The 18,823-nt window shown below is 34.7% G+C and overlaps 1 protein-coding gene across 1 annotated transcript; it reads right to left on the bottom strand.

Moving 5' to 3' along the window:
• Nucleotides 1-201: 201 nt before the first annotated feature.
• On the bottom strand, nucleotides 202-8,469 carry LOC132609399 (vacuole membrane protein KMS1). Its single transcript, XM_060323371.1, has 8 exons — nucleotides 8,220-8,469; nucleotides 4,613-4,821; nucleotides 3,330-3,408; nucleotides 2,849-3,148; nucleotides 2,168-2,322; nucleotides 1,233-1,349; nucleotides 882-1,061; nucleotides 202-779 (listed from the first exon to the last, which is right to left on the bottom strand). The coding sequence occupies exons 1-8, from the start codon at nucleotides 8,293-8,295 to the stop codon at nucleotides 621-623; spliced, it is 1,275 nt and encodes a 424-aa protein (XP_060179354.1). The 5' UTR covers nucleotides 8,296-8,469; the 3' UTR covers nucleotides 202-620.
• Nucleotides 8,470-18,823: the final 10,354 nt, after the last annotated feature.

The following is an 18,823-nucleotide window of genomic DNA, read 5'->3' as shown; positions in this document are numbered from 1 at the left end:
AGTGCTAGACTATCTATGGATGATCACGATCAGAATGCCAATGGACGAGATGATCCTAGGAAAGATTTTTAGCGCAAACGCGATATCAGAGAACAGAACATCCAAGCACTGATGACACATAAAAAGATACCAGCACACGGTACAATACAATCTTTCGTCCATGCCAAGCACAACTTGTACGAACCGATGAATTAACGGAGAAAAGCAAAAAGAGGGTTGGATAGAGCACTGATAATTTGCTATGCTTAAAACACAGGCCTGTTTATAAATGCAGAAAATGGTATCTTCACTTTCTAAATGTTGGAGCATCTGCCCAATAATGAGTTTCCAATTTCCTGAATCTCCAATTTTGTCAACAATGGCACTTCATTGGCACCCCTAAAATAATGTTTCTCTTGAAGTTACATAATAGTCAATGAACTTGTGAGACTAATGTTCTTTTGTACAAAGTTTCTGAAATGGACTTGCTGGTGCCGAGTCTCCAAGTAGCTTCCATCGTAATCACCAAATCCACCAATTGTTTCGTAAACCCTATTTCTGACCATTTGACAAAGGTAGCTAGCGAAAAGAAAAAGCTGGAACGTAAAACAAATCTATGAGATTGAAGTATCTGATTGCCCTCAGGATGATTTGTTCTTCAGACCAGCCAATTCATTTTCTTGCTGTTTCTTTAAATACCTTTGTGCAGTAGCATTTACAATCTTAACGAAAAAGTTCAGTAGCATGATTGTAACCACGCCGTTCCAAACTGAGGCAAATGAGAAATCCCATTTGTTCACCTGTCAAGAATATGAGTATAAATTAAGATGAAGAACCATAAACTATTGAATCAGCAAAAAAGAAATCTGTAATCATGTAAAAGAGAATTAGATGAATATTACCTTTATATTTGAAGCTGAAGGAGTTTTGGTAGCCATATACTTGTCTTTCATGGAATGGAGCTTGGCAATGATGTTAGGTAACATGGTTTCAAGACCGGGAATAAAACTAAGCATCCGAATCAACTCAGTTTCCACCCAATAAAGAAGTTGATTGTTGCAAACAGATATTATAAACACGGTCTGCAGAAGGATAGTCAAATAGCACCTCTCTATCAGAATCAACATGTTAAATAAATTGGCCAGTCTGAAAAAGGTAGCCGAGAAAGCAAATGAAAAGATCTTACATAAAGCCAAAACTAAACTAAATTGAAACTGCATCTAAGATGAGGAAACTCAGGAGAGTAGACAGACCTGTATGTGAGTTTTTATGATAGCCTTTCCAATCAAAGTTGCGAAAAAGAACTCCCAAAATGGGATCCCAAATTGTCCACACATTATGCCAGCAAGATCAAATAGAGGATTTGGAACCTACAAAAGACACTTCCATTAGAACAGTATATAGTATTTGAGAATATATATATGCACGTAAACGGAAAGCTACCACCATACCCAGTTGAATCCAAAACTATAGAAAAGGAAAAGAGAAATGATAAGCCAGAAAATAATAATTGAAAATATATTGAGCCCGTTTGGATTGACTTATAAGTTGCTTATAAGCTGTTTTCAGCTTTTTTGAGTGTTTGGCTGGTCAGCTTAAAGCCATTTTGTGCTTAAAATAAGCCCAAAAGAATAATTGGACCCATTTGGTTTAGCTTATCTAAAGCAGCTTATAAGTTGTCCTGTATGTCCCAGTTCTGATACTTTTTGTAGATTATACTACAATTGTTGGGATCTTCCCAAGTTTTGAATAATCACAATGCATTTTCAAAATCCAAACAAAATTTCTTCAAAAAGATACCGTATCACACAATTGCCAAAGTTGCTGGACCAACACATTTGTTCGATTATTATCAGGTAAAAATTAATGTTTCTCCAAATTTGCCAGACTGACAAACATCTCCAAAAGCCAACTTTATTCTGTCCTGCATAAGTTCTGGTCACCACCTTTACTACTACTGTATGTAGTTATGGGAGGTTCGGTGGTTTGCAGAGACATAATCAAATTAAAACCATTATGCACTAAAACCCAAATCTGTTTTTGCGGTCAACAAAAAATCAACTGCATTTTGGGGGTGGGGCTGTAGGCAGGGTGATGCTCTAGTGTATAGCTTTAGGAAGAATTTTATCCTCAGTGCATGGTGCTCTGGATGAATAGAAGATATACTAAAATAAAGATTTGGACTAACCGAAGCAAGTATTAGAATTGTGAAGAAGTTCAAACGATGGGCATGGGAAAGAAACCAGCGCTTCATTTGAGTCAGACGAGCAGATAGAAATCCATTATTTTCAGAAGCTGCATCTAGTTCTTCCATTGCGTCCACTCTACTACCCGAGAGGCTTGCTGCATAAAGGTGTGCAAATACATTAGCAAATCGAACCTTGAAGATTAAAAGCTCAAAATGTTCTTTTACTTCTGACAAGTTCGAGAACATCTAGATAATATTTAAGTCCCCAAATTATGGTCTTGATCTATCAAGATTTGAAACAATTACTAAGATAAAGCAAAAGTTATGCACATCTAGGCTTCCAAGGCACATCTGATTGACTGGTTGAGAAAAATCAAATTCCTACCAGTCTACCTCTGTTCTAAAAGACTGAAGGCCCAGAAGACAAAGCAAGTCCCGTAAGGCACACATTTGAAACTCAAAAAAGATAATCAAATCTCATATCGCAACTAATTTGATTCTTGATTGGAAAAAGGGGAGAACTTTCCAAACTAAAGGTGAATATCTTTAAACACCCTGCAAGGTTGTATAACTGCCTATTATACTAGGACCAGTAGCTTCAAAGTAGGTTAGTGCTGCAGGTGTTGTACTATCTAGCCAATACAGATGTAGGCTTACAGACATAAGTTAGTGTAGACGAACCTGCTCTTGAAATAAAATATGGGGGAAGCTCTCCAAGTGCAGTTCCAAGGCCCCACAAAACAGCCTCTAACTGCACTTGGGGCAGTATGCTACTAAGAGGAACACTTGTGCCATGTGAAGATGAAAATACAGGGGGGCCAAACTCTGAACAATCTTTGCGAAGCCATAGAGGAGTTCTTTGAAATTGTATTGTATCATAGGGAGCCATTTTGAGGTCAACTCGCCCACACTTCATTGCTTTTATCGTAAATAAAGCAATATGAGGGCCCAGATAGAGGACAAAAGTGTGCAAACCAGACCCTGCAACATGTCAACAAAATAGAGAATCTAAGTTTCTATGGAAAAGCTAGAACGAAGCAAGTTAAATCCCCGTTCATATCAGCAAGCTCCTTTTATGGAGACTTGAGTACATAAGTCTCCCCCCAATATAGAAGTCATTAAACATCAGAAACTAAAATATCTAACAGAGAATGATGCTTACCAAGGCCAATAGAAGATGCAACACCAAGAGCCACCCACCATAATACAAACTGGAGATATTTAAGAACCTCCTCAACATGCTGCGTTGAAACAGAAATGTTCTATTAGCATTGAGGAGACTGAGTTTTAATACAACATAATAGGTACCATAAACACGAAACAATGCCTCTTCAAAACTAGTTGGATAGATATATGAATCCTCTATATCCATCCCATTCCTTTCAGCATCAGATGTATCATACAAGCTGAGGAAAAATAAACATCTGACATTTTCTAACTCCTAACAAAATAATCAAAAATTGGCAAAAAGATCCATATAAACAGTTCACTTAGCAATGTAACAATTGTCAAAACTCAGTTTTCAGTTGACCAATTGTCAACTTCCAGCAACAAGCAATAAGTTCTTTTTCTTAGGTAGGCATGTGCATGTGTGTGTCTATATATAACGGTAGTATCCGAGCTAACTTGCGCGCACGATGACTACTACACCAAGTACATATCACCTCACACCGGCAAATATATCAAATAACTCTGCCCACCAAGGCTTAAGCGGGTGGGAAAAATCACCCAGTTTCTTTTTTTGTCTTTATTGAGATTTGAATCTTGGTCTATCAAGGCATTTCCCGCTTCATTGAACACAAGCCCCATCCTTGGATGCTAGGCATATATTCTTTTTCTTAGGTAGGCATGAGCATGTATGTGTCTATAGATAACAGTAGTATCCGAGCTAACTTGCGCACACGATGACTACTACACCAAGTACATATCACCTCACACCAGCACATATATCAAATAACTCTGCCCACCAAGGCTTAGGCGGGTGGGAAAAATCACCCAGTTTCTTTTTTGGTCTTTATTGAGATTTGAATCTTTTTTTTTTTTATTGAGATTTGAATCTTGGTCTATCAAGGCATTTCCCACTTCATTGAACACAAGCCCCATCCTTGGATGCTAGGCATATATTCTTTTTCTTAGGTAGGCATGTGCATGTGTGTGTCTATAGATAACGGTAGTATCCGAGCTAACTTGTGTTGCACCATGACTACTACACCAAGTACATATCACCTCACACCAGCACATATATCAAATAACTCTGCCCACCAAGGCTTAGGCGGGTGGGAAAAATCACCCAAGCTTCTTTTGTCTTTTTTGAGATTTGAATCTTGGTGTATCAATGCATTTCCCACTTCATTGAACACAAGCCCCATCCTTGGATGCTAGGCATATATTCTGATGATGGTACAAGTAACCATCTTTCAAGCATATGAAATTGAAGAAGCATACCTTTACATGAGGACCATCGGTTGTCACAAGCAGTACTAAGGCAAGTACAGCAATGGTACTGAAGAACATACACCATCGATGCGACAAAAGATATGCTATCGACTTCCTGAGGTACTGCACCATCGCCATACTGAAAAGCTTGAGCGTTCTGAAAGGCTGTGTCAACAGATTCAAATTTTCTAAATCCTTTTGATGTTTCGCACATTGATCTGCAAGGCAATAGCAATTGACTCAGTCAAGTAACTTTAGAAAGCAATGTTTCCTTCTCCTTAACAGGAGTATATCCCTTCCCCTCTCTGTTTAGAAATTAGACTGTCCCCTTAGTTTTTGAAAATAGACTGTTCAAAAAAAGACTGTCCCCTTGGTTTTTGTGCCCTACTTTCTTTCTCAATCTGCCTAGACAGTAAGCATCACAAATAAGCTTTCTTCTAAAATGTACTAATTAATTATACGCAAACTGTGAACTCGTTCTCCTTCCTACAACATGTCACATAGATACACCATTTTGCTTCTTTACTTTTGCTTTTTTTCTTTTTCTTTGATGGGTTGGTTGTTTCGTTTTGGTCAACCAAATTGATAAGGAGACATGCTGATTACTTTATTTTCTATTTTGTTCAATCATATCAATTAGAACCTCTTTATTTTCTATTTTGTTCAATCATATCAATTAGAACCTCTTTATGTTCTATTTTGTTCAATCATATCAATTAGAACCTCTAAGTTTTCCTGTCCTGATTTTTGACACTAGTCAATTAGAGGTTCTAATAAAATTTTCTCGTCAATAATCCTTCAATCATTTCTCAGAAAAGAATTGAATTTCTCTCGATACTTTTCAGTATGTTTATTTCCTTTTTTTTTTTTTTTGGATAATGGTAACATTATGTTTATTTCCTCATTCAGTTAAACAAAAGTGAACTTTTTTATCCTCATCCATACCATGATACTAGAGGTATAACGTAAGCTTCCAAATATTAAGTGAGATCATGCCCCAACAATTTTATTTTCTTTTAGAACTTTCACCTCCGCAAGTAACTTTTCTTTTTGGTTCTTTTATCTCTATAATTTACAATCTCAAAGATTCTTAACAAAAGAGATACAGCAAGATTTTGTGTTGCTAAACCAATGATATATGGGAAGCTACAACTCAGTAGGTCAAGATGTAAATTTCAGATAACATGTGATAGATTGCTGCTACTGATATCCTCCCCGGTTTATGATGGAGATTAAGCCATTTATAGTTAAATTACTCAGCATCTTTAAAAAGTTGATGTAATAACCATATGCCTACTGGACTGATCACTTACAGGAAACAAAGATAATACCTTCTATATTTTGCAACAATAGCAGTTCCTAATAGAGCTACTTTCTGAGTTTTTTCTTTTTTTGGTTGATAAAGGTAAGTCTTATTTCCTGAGAAATCTGATAAATCATAGTTCAAGAACATGAATGTTTTGATTTTTATAAATTGTCTCTCCTTCAGACTCAAAGGACATTCCAAATACACGTCCTTATAAGTTATATGAAGAAGCACACAGTGCATCACGTAATTCTAGTTCATTGTGTTTATCAACCATCAAGTCAACAATAATATTGTCAAACTAAAGTCTCATTTGCTTCTCTACCCAGAAATGAAACAGATGACACTGTTGCGGATTAGAAAAGCCTCACTCTGAACAGATTGTGGCTTAAATAAATGGAGAAAACAACTACCAAAAATAGGAAGTAATTATTGAGAAAAATCACAAACTTCAAAGGCCTTTACATTTCATTTTCACCCAACACTATGCAATAGAAAGTAACAAGCAGACATAAGGATATAAACAGGAAACACGGATATGAACTCTGCACAGTACAGCAAAGTAGGATCCTAGATTTTTTAATCCACAACCAACTCCACTGGGGTCTGGATTATACCTTCATGACAATTCTGGGACAATACTAAACAGGATTAACAGGGAATTTGGCATATTTGCTAAATAATTTCCATCAATCGGACTTCATCCAGCTTTAAACCAGTGCAAGTGTGGTTCACTGTATGAAATATGTTCCACTGACTTTAATCTCGCCCAGTTATCATTCTATGTTGTATATTTTGCTCCACATATTCAAACTAAAATTGAGTATTATCTAGTTTAACATTTAGCTAAGCTAAAAAAATGACCACTGACACAGAACTCTCCAAATGAAGCAGATGATCTCTAACCAGACTAGAAAACTAAGATGAAGCTTAAACTAATCTAGTCCAGATGAAAACCTACTAAACGGTACTAACTTGAGATACTTCATCTTATATATAAATGCCAATGAGACCCCAAGACCAAAGCTTTATAGAGAATTGTCTGTTCTCCAAAGAGAAGCTGATAAGATGACCTTAAAAACCTAATGAAATGAGGACGGGACTTCCTGTATAGGAGTTCACTAACTGAGTACATAGAGAAAACAGGAAATCTTCCAGAGATTTGGCATATGATCACGAAGACTGGAGTGCATAAAGTAGGACATGAATGACCAACTTTCCTCCACCACATACTGATACTTCTACTGATTAGTGTCACCTTTGTGATGCTACAGCCAAATAACAAACATTTCCATTCAAAATGCAACAAAATCTGCAGATATATCCTCTGTCCATGAGTGTTTCTAACTCCTATATAATTATACTCTCCACTGTGACTGGAAGGATTAAAACAGACAACTGCCTAAATCTACATTTCCATTTAAAGGAATGCTCATATCTCGTGAAGAAAGATACATCAACCAAGGTACATAATGGGTTCAGCATTCAAGTTCTCCGATACCATACAACCAAAAAAATAATACAATGATAGAAGCCGATTTCATACAAACAACTTAAACTTACAAGGCATTTTCACATCTATATTCCTGATTCCACTAGCAGAGGGATGATCCAAAAACTCATTGCTATATCCCAATAACTTCATACCTTGTTGAGTAACCATATAGCTGTACTAAGATTGACCCATTACAACAAAAATCTTTTCTTAACCATCTTCCAAACTTTTGACTCCATGTATCTAGATTCATGTACATTAAATTTTCCAAGATTCGCCATAAAAACAAGGCCATGCTTAATATTATTAGAAATAGTTGCACATCCACATCATGAAATTGCAGTAACATAAATTTTGAATTAACCTCGAAAGCATGAGACATCCATCAAAATTGACTCAACAACCCCCCCCCCCCCCCCTCACCCCCCCAAGCAGCACCCAACAAAACACAATCCTTCTTCATTTCAACAAAGGTCGTTTGGTTTGCGGACTAAATTATCCCGGGATTATATTCCTGGAATTATAATTCTTGGACTAATTTATCCGACCTGAAATAAATTTATACCATGAACCAAACACAGTATAAATTTAATCCCAGACTTAATCTTGGAATATCCCACCTTATCCCGCGTACAAAATAACCCCTAAGGACTCAGATTTAAACCTTCATCCATCATATGCAGTCATCAAATTAACAAAAGATACTTCCTTTATTTATTTCTAGCAAGTATTAACACATACCCAATATTCAAAAAAACAAGCTCATCCATGAACAAGTTATCCAGAAAAAAAAAAACATTAAGAAAAAAACCTGCCTGAAATAGACATTTGTTGAACTGGAGAAGCAGAAGGAAAACTTTTCTGGCTTGCTAATTTCTTCTTGGAACCCATTGTTTCTTCCAATCCAAGAAGTGTTGGATTGCAAAGAAAACTTGGAATCAATTCAAAGAATCGATAGATCCAAGTTGTCAGATCCACTGTTTGAGCTCTTCTCTCTTTATCTCAAGGGGGGTCTTAATTTTTCAAACAATGGGGGTCACCCAATGATCTGGGTTAAACAAATAGCATTAATATATATATATATATATATCCTAAATAGATTTAAATAAATAAGCTGAATTAAATAAAGTTGGTAAATGCAGTATAAGTAACATTTGACAATTGACAATTGACACTAGGGAGAATAAATTAAATTAATTAATTGGTAGATAGATACCACATATTGAATTAGAAAAGCTATTGGATCTTTGGTCCCAACTATAAATGACATGGTTTGAGATAAGAGTTATATTTTTATAAAATAAAAAATCCAACAAGAACTATTAGTAAATCAGAAACTATTTCAAAAAAGTATTAGTAAAAAACATATCTTTCTTTTTTTTTCCTTTTCAAACCATACTATCTATTAGCTTTCATTAAAATTAAAATATTTGAATCGATTAAGATGTTTGAATATGAATGTTAAGATTTGAATACTTAATAATTAATTTTATTTTGTAACATTTAAATGTGTAAAATTTATTTGTAAATAAGTATTAAAGTAAGAAATACTAATTAATTTAATGTTATCTGAATAATTTTTTTTGTTAAAACATATGGTGGTTAGTGGTGGTGACACTCAGGGGCGGAGCCACATAAAACCGAGGGGATTCGAACCCCTTCGGCAGAAAAAAACATTATTTAAACCTGCTTAAATTTTTTCTTTATATATATATAGCAGCTGCTGAACTCCCTTTCGCTTTTTCGTATATTTACTTTTTTATATATTTTGAACCCCCTTAGTGAATATCATGGCTCTGCCACTGGTGACACTAACGATTTGGTTCTTGGTGTCGATCAGTGGTGATTGTCACACTCCGAATCATAGCTTGGGCGTAACATGACATTCGATGTCTTACTGCATGTAACCGACGAACCAAATGACTTGCTCATTCAACATGGGACATGTTATTATGTTAATCAGTTTTTCCATTTCTGTCTATGTGGGGTGACCCAGATCTCTGGGTTAAACAAGTACTACTATAAATATATCAAGAATATATATCATAATCGATATTAAATAAATAAGAGAATAAAATAAAGCTGGTAAATGCAGCAATTGACAGTATGACACGGACCCAAAATTAAAGGGGAATAGAGTAATAATTAGTACTCCCTCAATCTTAAATTATCTGACGTGATTTTTAAAAATAATTATCTCAAATTATTTTTTATTTTAAAAAGTTTAAAATAAAATTAATTATTTTTTTCACATTTATTTTTACTAGTAATTGTTCTTGACGGACTACAAATATCTCAATTATGATTGTCTAAATATCAATGGATAAAACAATTAAAAGTATTTAACGTATCTTGCAAGCGTATAAAGAGAATCCCGACAGATAATTTGAGAAGAAGGGAGTATACAGATACCACAAATTGAATTAGAAAAACTGATGGACCTTCAGTCCCAACTGTAAATGACATAGTTTGGGATATGAGAGTTCCTTTTTCTCACTAAAATAAGAGATTATCTGTAATTTATATGTAAAATAAAACAATAGATTATTTTTATTTTTATTAAAATAAAATAAAATATGCAAAGGGAAGACTTTTCATGGGAGCCTCGAAATAGGGGACTATAATGATTAAATTTTTAGATAAAACCAAGAAAGTGAAGTTAGTAAATCAAAAACTATTTAAAAAGTATTAGTAAATCATATTAGCTTTCATTAAAATTTAATACTTGGATGGAAAAGATGTTTGAATGTGAATGTTAGGGATTTAGTAGCTCATGTGGTTGGCTACCTGAACTTTGTTGGTGAGGGTTCGAATCCCCACATTTGTAATCCCCTCTCCCATTTTCCCTTCCCCTACTCAGCCCCTATGTGATTAAAAAAAAGAGCTTTAATTGTATTAAGATTTGAATATTAAATAATTAATTTTATTTTCTTAACATTTAAATATGTAAAAAATATTTGTAAATAATTAAAGTAAAAAAATCCTAGTTTAATGTTAGTTTAATAAAAGATGTTAAAAACATATGGTAGAATTGGTGGTGATGACGATTAACAATATTGGTTGTGGGTGCCGATCGGTTGTGGTGTTGGTTGATGATGTGGTTGTGGGTAGTAGCTAGTGTTGATGGTGGCTGGTAATAGTGGTAGTTGGTGACGACAACTGATAATTGTGGTGGATGATACAGCTAGCTAATAATTGTTGTGCTTGATATCAGTGGTTGATGATATATAGAGATCGCTTGTGGTGGTGATTAGGGGTTGTTGTGGTAATGGTAATTGATTGTGATGATTATAATGGTGGTTAGTGATGGTGACGACTCAATATGTGATTGACAACAGTGGTAATTGTCGATGGTGGTGGTGGTAGTTTGATAATGGTATGTGGATGTGGCTGCGATTATCGATAAAGTGGATGGAATTATGGTAATATGTCATCTTTGTATAAATCCTTGAATAGACAACATTCTAATGATACTAAGACTTTCTTGTAGATCTTAATCATTCATATTTTATTCAGTCCAATTAAGTGACTGCATAATAAGAAAATAAACGCACTTAATGTATGAGATTTAAATAATTAAGATTCAAACCTAAAATACAAACGCATTTAATGACTTAGATTTGAATGATTAGTTAAGATTCATACCTTCATTCAATACAAATAAACGAGGCTCGAGAAGTTCAAGAAAGTTATAGTAAGCAGTCCAAGTTCAATATGTATTGTCCATTTTGGTTCAACAGACCTCACATATTTATCTATCATGTTACAGTGTCATCAATCCTAAAAGCATGTGAACTTGTACTTTAATTTATTATATACTAGTATCTCTTCCTTTCAGATATTGGATTTGTCTCGGGAGTCATACGTACCAATTTTTCAGAAGTTTGTCAGTCTAAAAGCTTGCTAGTCCTTCTTTTCGACTCATTTTCATCAGTCTACCCTCTATGATGGGCGTTTCATAAACCCTGTTAGTGAGTAGGGACTCAACATCCTGATTGAGGTTTGCTCCACTATCGTACTGTGGGAGCCGACTCTAATATCATATTTGTAAAAGCCTAAGCCCATGACACTTTTTTTTTTGGCCTAATAGATCTCATAGATTTGTTCGTTGGACTACGTCATTGTTGAGCCCAAAAACATGTACCACGTGAATTTGTGTTCCGTCTTATATAGTACTTCAATGTTCTCTTCCTTTTTGATGTAAAATTTTCTTCATGTCATATGAATCACTTCTTCGGAAGCTTGCTAGCCTAAGAATTTGTCAGTCCTTCTACTGAACCGTCCTTATCAGCCGCCCTTTGTTACAAACTTGCAATTAGTTGAATGAAAATAATGAGATAGAAAAGAACGGTCACCCTCTGTTTAAAATTAAATGTCAAATATGATTGGATAAGAGATTACTTGAAAGTGACCTGCAAGAGTGGCTCAATTGATTGAGCACGAGACTTTCATAATGGAGGTATCAGGTTTGAAACCCCCTGCCAATGACAGCGGGGAATTTGCCTTTTGGGTCAAGCTCGTCGCACGGGACTTATCTTGTGCAGGTTATCTCTCATGTGTGGCTTGCGAGCTATTGCACATGAGCGGAGTTTACCCTATGCACACCCAAAGAATAACGGCCGCAGGTTCTTTGTCATTAAAAAAAGAAAAAAAAAAGAGATTAGTTGAAAGTTTGAAGCGCTTGTTATTTGATGAGAAAAATTGCAGAATAATTTGCACTTATTAGTATTAGTTTTAGTATAAAAGGGAGCATAACATTTTGCGAATAGAGTGAAATGAGTTCGACGTATATTATAAGTTTTCTTAAGTTAACGGATATTCCTGTCTCAAATTATCTCTCTTGTTTCTCTTTTACACGTCCCTTAACAAAACATTGAATAGGATGGTTTGACTATTCTACCCTCATTTATGCTCTAAGATATAATCTTTTTTCATTAAATATTTACTCTATTGATGTGTTTGTAGTCTTCAAGAACAATTACTTTACTAAAGATAAAATGAGAAAAAATAATTAATTTTGTCTTAACTTTTAAAATAATAAATAATTTGAGATAATTATTTTTAGAAATCAATAATTTGTGACAGAGAGAGTATTGTTTTGGTAGATATTAGAAAATAGGTAGAGGTTCATTTTGAAATAGATATTTAGTATGACGTTATTAACAATGTCAACAAAAAATTAGGATCTTCATTTTCACACATATAAAAGGCAAACAATAAGTTAATTATTAATCATCATTAAGATGTGATGTCATTTTATTCATTTTAGAGAAAAAACATCATTTGACACTTGAACTTGGCACGAAAACTTAGTTTGGCAACTAAACTTAACTTGTATTTATTTACCCCCCCCCCCCCACCCCCAACAACTTTCATCTTAATTAAATACAACCCCAAATGCTGACATGGCAAAAAAAAAGTTAAAAAAAAATTAAGAGAGTGGAAAATATAAAAAGGTGGGCCCGCTGATATATATATATATATATATATATATATATATATATATATATATATATATTATTATATAATTAAAAAATAAAATAAAAATAATATATAATTAAAAAATAAAATCAAAATGCACCCCCCACCCCCACCCGCTCCTCTCCACCCCACCCCACAGCCCCGACCCTCTTCTTCACCAAACAACCCCGCCCCCACCACCATCTTCTTCTTCACAACCCCTCACCCCACAACCCCGCCCCCCTCTTCTTCACCCTATAACCCCGCCCCCACCACCTTCTTCTTCTTCACAGCCCCTCACGCCACGCCACAGCCCCTCCCCCACCACCTTCGTATGCTTCACAACCCCCACCCCACGCCACAACTCTGCCCCTACCACCTTCCTCCTCCTTTTTCTTCTTCACAAATTCCTCTTTCTCTCTATATTCTCATCATTCTTTTCTTACCATTTTCACCATTTTTTGGTTTCTTGATTTTGATTTTTGTTTTCTTTAAAAAATAAAGTTATGGAATAATGATCATGGAAGAAATGGGGTTGCTAATAATAATAATAATAGCCAACAATAACAACCAAAATAACCAATTTGGACGAATTTGAGAAGGAATGGGATGAAATTTGGTGGGGTGATTATGGTGGTGGTGGTGGGTGTGGGTTAAAGGTGTGGGTGTTGTTCTTATGGGTGGTTAAGGTAGGATGAGGAGAAAGAAGAAGAAAGAGAAAAATAAAAAATGAAGGGTTGGTAATTTTGACATGGCAATGACGTGGTGAGGATGACGAACTGAGCTATGTTCAATCATGGCAGCGGCGGCGGCGGTGCTGCGGCGGATGAGGCGGCGGCGGCAGCGGGCGGGTTGAGGAGAAAGAAGAAGAAAGAGAAAAGGGGGAAAGAAGAAGAAAGAGAAAAAATAATAAAAGAAAAACAAAAAATGAAGGGTTAGTAATTTTTGACATGACAATGACGTGGCAACGATGTGGCAATGACGTGGCGCGAGTGTAATACACCTCCCATTGTGAGAGTGGTATTATTTTTTCAGGGTGGTGAATAATTGAAATGAAAATTGTTAAGGGGGTAAATAAATATAAGTTAAGTTTAGTTGCCAAATTAAATTTTGATGTCAAATTCAAGGGTCAAATGGTGTCTTTTCTCTTCATTTTATAAGATCCGCATCAGCTCTCTCACACGTTGGTTCCTCTCACAGTCACGTCACATGTTCGTGCCTCGCATATTGCAATAATGCAATGTCCTCTCTTTTTTCTCTCTTTTTCTTTTTGGGTATAAATAATGGTATATGCGACATCCTTGGAACATAAAAATGAAGATCAAAACTGCTAACAACTGACGAAGCAGCAAGGTTGGGGGAGGGGAGGGTCTAGTATCCTTTTGATGAATAGTTTGTATTCAGAGGCGGAGTCAGAATTTGAAATTTATGAATTTTGGATCATAATTTTTTTTAAAAGTTAGTGGGTTCTAAATTAATTAATAACTTAAATACAGGTTTCAACCAAATTAGAGTTAGTGGGTTTCGGCCAAACATGTAACCGACACGCTAGCTCCGCCCTTGTTTGTACTATGGGACGTTCAGTTTTTTTTTTTTTTTATATAATCCTGTCCGAGCCAGCTCGCGCATAATTTGACTAATGACATGATGTATTTGCTATCTCCACCTGCACATATATCGAATAATTCTATAGATCAAGCTTTAAATTAAAGAAATGAGAAAAAATCGCCTAAATTTTGTTCATAATCTTAATTTTCAATCTTAACCTCCAATTAAAACATCCCAAGCTTGTGTTTCAAATCTTAAAAGACCTAGCATGTTTGAGCATCAAATCTTCTTATATCTTAATCCACGTTGTTCATGCGTGTTTGTAGGACCAAGTTGATTTGAATCATTAAAATAGTATTACAATATATAATTGCAATTGTCTTCATGTTCTAGAATATAATATTGAGCATGAAGCAGCTAGTAAATTTCAACGCATTTGAGAGGCATATCTTATGACTGTGAACCTTTGAGGAAGCAAAGTGTAATTTACGCCAAGGAAAGAAGCTTCAAGTCTTGGAGTACATTTCAACGTACTTGATAATGGCAAGAGAAAAACAGAAGTGTCCTTATCCATTAGTCACCAAATTATTTGTGAATTTACTGTCTTTTTCTGCTAAGCTAATTGTCTGGAAACTGGAAATTCAGTTAACATAGAGTGAAATAAAATGATGTACAAAAAATGAGCCATTACAATTTAAAAAGAAGAGATATCGTATAAAAATCTCATAAGTTCTATATTACTGATCTCATACGTCATAACATGAAGATCTTCGATACAGGATCCGGCATTTTCTACTAACAAAAAATTGGAAAATGCAAGAGACATTAGTGACTAAAATCGAATACTCCCCAATTATTGGCAAAGGTGTGTTTGAACATACAAGAATTAAATACGCCTTGGAGTCAACCATACCAATTGGTTGTCGTTTGATGAGAATGAACGTCATGAAACTTCAAAACTGTCAAATTTTGATTGCCGAGAAAACTGAGAAAATTTTGTGGATAGAAATAGTTTCATTGCGTACAAGTCTAGTGTCGGATATTTGTATTGAAGCCCGATTTAATTTCAATTATTTGTGTTAAGAAATTTGAGTCCTACTTTTACTAATAGATCCTTTTTTGTTGACATCTTGTGTTACTTTGAATTTATAACCTTGTGGTTCTATTACAAGTATTTTTGTGGTTTAACTAAATATTGCGTAGTTTGATTTTAAAATTTTGAGCACCCATTCATCAGTTTTTGTATTGATTCTATAAAATTTGAACACCCTCGGTAAGATTTCAGTCCATGCCAATAATACCATGGACCGAAAGTTGTATTTTTTATTTACTCAATTAACCAAAAGACAACTTTAGTGTATTTGTCGTTATTTAAGATGAGGAAGAGAATTTTTTTAGCTTTAATAAAAGTTTAAAGAGATAAGATGTTGAATTCTCGAATGAGCTGTTGAGCGAAAAATGTAGCAACAAAGAGTGACATATCACTAGCAATTAAAATACAGTGTAATTCTGAACTCAACAACAAAACCAAAGGACAAATTCCTGAGATATGTAGATCATGTTCTAAAGTAACGGTATTAGAGTTGGACTCTCTCAATACGATGAAAAGATAATTTTTCGCTTCAATTTGTTTGTCTTAGTTTGATTCGACACGAAAAAATAAATAAAATTATTAATTTATGACTTTAAACTACAGATGTATGTAATATACCAAAATGTCTTTTTGAATTGCGGTCTTAAGTATGACATGTAGGAAGTTGGATGTAAAGACTCACTAAATATAAAAAGTGATATTCTTTTTTAAAGAGACTTAAAAAATAAAAGTAAAACAAACAGATTGAAATGAAGGAAATATTATTTTGATGAATACATATAAAGAAGCGTGACTTACAGAGTTAAGTAAACTAGAAAGAAAGATTAGATTTCTGTGATTATATTGGATTGTCTTTGAAAATTAGTAGAATTATATAACGAAACAAGATCCTAAAAGAAATTCTAGCTGAGAAACATCTTTTGTTAAGATTCTTTACTTTATTATTTTTTGTTGCCTTTTTTAAATTAAAATAATTGATGGCTTTCAGTTTTAAATTTTCATTTTCTTAAAATTTGGGTGCGGTTATTCACATTTCATTTGATGTTCAGTAGTGAATTGAAAATCAAACAGTGAGATTCCTGGGAAAAAATAGAGATGTTTCCTGTGTCAATCAGTCTAGCCCAGCCACATGAGGCTAAACTATTGAATTGGATTGAGCTGAAAAGTGAAAACCCTCAGATTATATGGGCTAGAAAAAAGTCAGCCCAACTCCACTTAACTTAGCAGAGTGGGTCGATCGGCCACATTTAAAGTCATATCATCGTTTGGGGCCAATTCGCAGTAATACCCTTCTTTTGGGGTGGTCTGTAATTTTTGCCCATCAAAATGAAAGTATTTAATTTTTGCTCTTCGCCTAAAATCTCAAGATTTCGAGCGAAAATTAAAAAATCGCTAGCCAAATGTTGTCTACAAACTCTACCTGATAAGGCATAGTTTGCAAGAAACTTTGCCCCATCAGGCATGCAAACTCTGCCCCATTACTATAAGTGTTAGTTTGCAATCATCTGTCATAATCCCATAGTAGTCCTCTGCATTGAAGATAACTATCTTGAACTGCAAGGTAGTTAGGCTATATTATACTAATGTGCATACGAACCAACATGGGTACATTTAATTTTGGGATCTTTACACTTTACTTAAATAGCAGCTTAACAAAGCCCTCGATTAGATAATTATACGAACCAACATGGGTACAAGATTGTTATACACTTATGCCTTAATTTTGCCTTCAAAACTCTGCCTTGTGCCTTAAGGCAGAGTTTTGAAGGCAAAATTCTGCATTGCTAATTCAAACCTCTGCCTTGCGATTTTTTTTTTACTGAGCTGGGGTTCGAACCTAGAACCTCGGGGTATTAGACGAAGGCCAAAAATGAAAGACCACCAATTTGAGGGACAAAAGTTAAAGACCACCCCAAAGGAAGGGCAATCCGCGCAAAAAAATGATCGTTTGGTATGCAGACTAAATTATCTCGAAATTATACTCCTGAGATTTTAGTCCTAGGACTAATTTACCCCTTCTGGGAGGTGGGATAAAATAATCCCAATTTTGATGGGATAATGTGGGATATCCCAGAGTTAAGTTTGGACTTCATATTATACTCTGTTTGATAGAAGGTATAAATTTATACATTCTACTTTAGAATATAAAATTAACCTCAAACTTAATCATGAAATATCTCACCTTATTCCGTGTACCAAGCGACCTGTAAGGAATTAAATTTCATTTGATCTCATCCCACACACCAATAGCTCTCCTAATAAATATAAGCTTAGCCCTTAACAATCAAGTAATCAAAAATTAACATTATAAACTCAAAATCTATAAATGAAGTTTCACCATAGAATCAAAAGACTTTCAACCTAATACCCTTTTCGCCCAATGAACTTAATTTTGCCACTTACTATTCAAGAACCTCAACCACCTTCTGTAAATCAATTACTTTTATCCCTTCAACTATTTTTTCCTCACAGACTAAATACAAAAAGAAAGTAACTTTGATTATTTCAAACTAGATTTGATATCTTACCGATCACCAAATTTTGAACTTTTTTTTATCAAATCCTACAAAGTTTAATATATGATTTATGCATATATTTTAACGTAGTAACTTGTTAGGCTAAACTCCAATGTCTTTTTTTTCTAAAATTTTCTTTAATACATTGGGTGATCAAAGAAGGGGAAAGGGAACTGATATAGGGATAATTAAACGCACAAATATTATGTAATTAGATCGTAAACCACTAAACCTTAGTGAGAACTCGGATTTATTCAACACGACGGAGGTAAATAAACAATTGAAAGAAGTACATGACATTTCTTATATAAAAAAACAAAAAAAAAACACTACGTGACTTAACTCATGTAGATCTCATGAAGCCAAAAAAGACCATCAAACTAAAGATTATCTCGTGTAGCATAAATTTCAGTCTTCGGATTTGTATTGTCTATGGAATGATTTCTTCTGGTTAAGTCTAAACATCATTGGTGTTGCCTCTAAAGATAATCCACTTTACGAGCCCAAATGTTAGCCTGATACGACGATGGGAAAACCATACATTTTTTTTTTTTTTTTTTTGCGGAATGCTCTTTAAAGGCGGTCTTTACTTTTTATCCTTTGCCTAAAAATCTATGGGTTTTAGGTTCGAACCCCCGCTCAGTGAAATATTAAAAAAAAAAATCGCAAGGCAGAACTTTTCGGGCCAAGTTAGGCCTATTCAGAGGCAAACATCTGCCTGAATAGGCCTAACTTTGCCTAGTAGGCCTAACTTTGCCCCAAAAATTGGACCTTAAGGCTTAATTTTGGATAAAAGTTTGCC

Source organism: Lycium barbarum, chromosome 9, assembly GCF_019175385.1.
Source record: "Lycium barbarum isolate Lr01 chromosome 9, ASM1917538v2, whole genome shotgun sequence".
Classification (NCBI taxonomy): domain Eukaryota; kingdom Viridiplantae; phylum Streptophyta; class Magnoliopsida; order Solanales; family Solanaceae; genus Lycium; species Lycium barbarum.
This window is presented reverse-complemented; position numbering and strand designations above follow the sequence as displayed.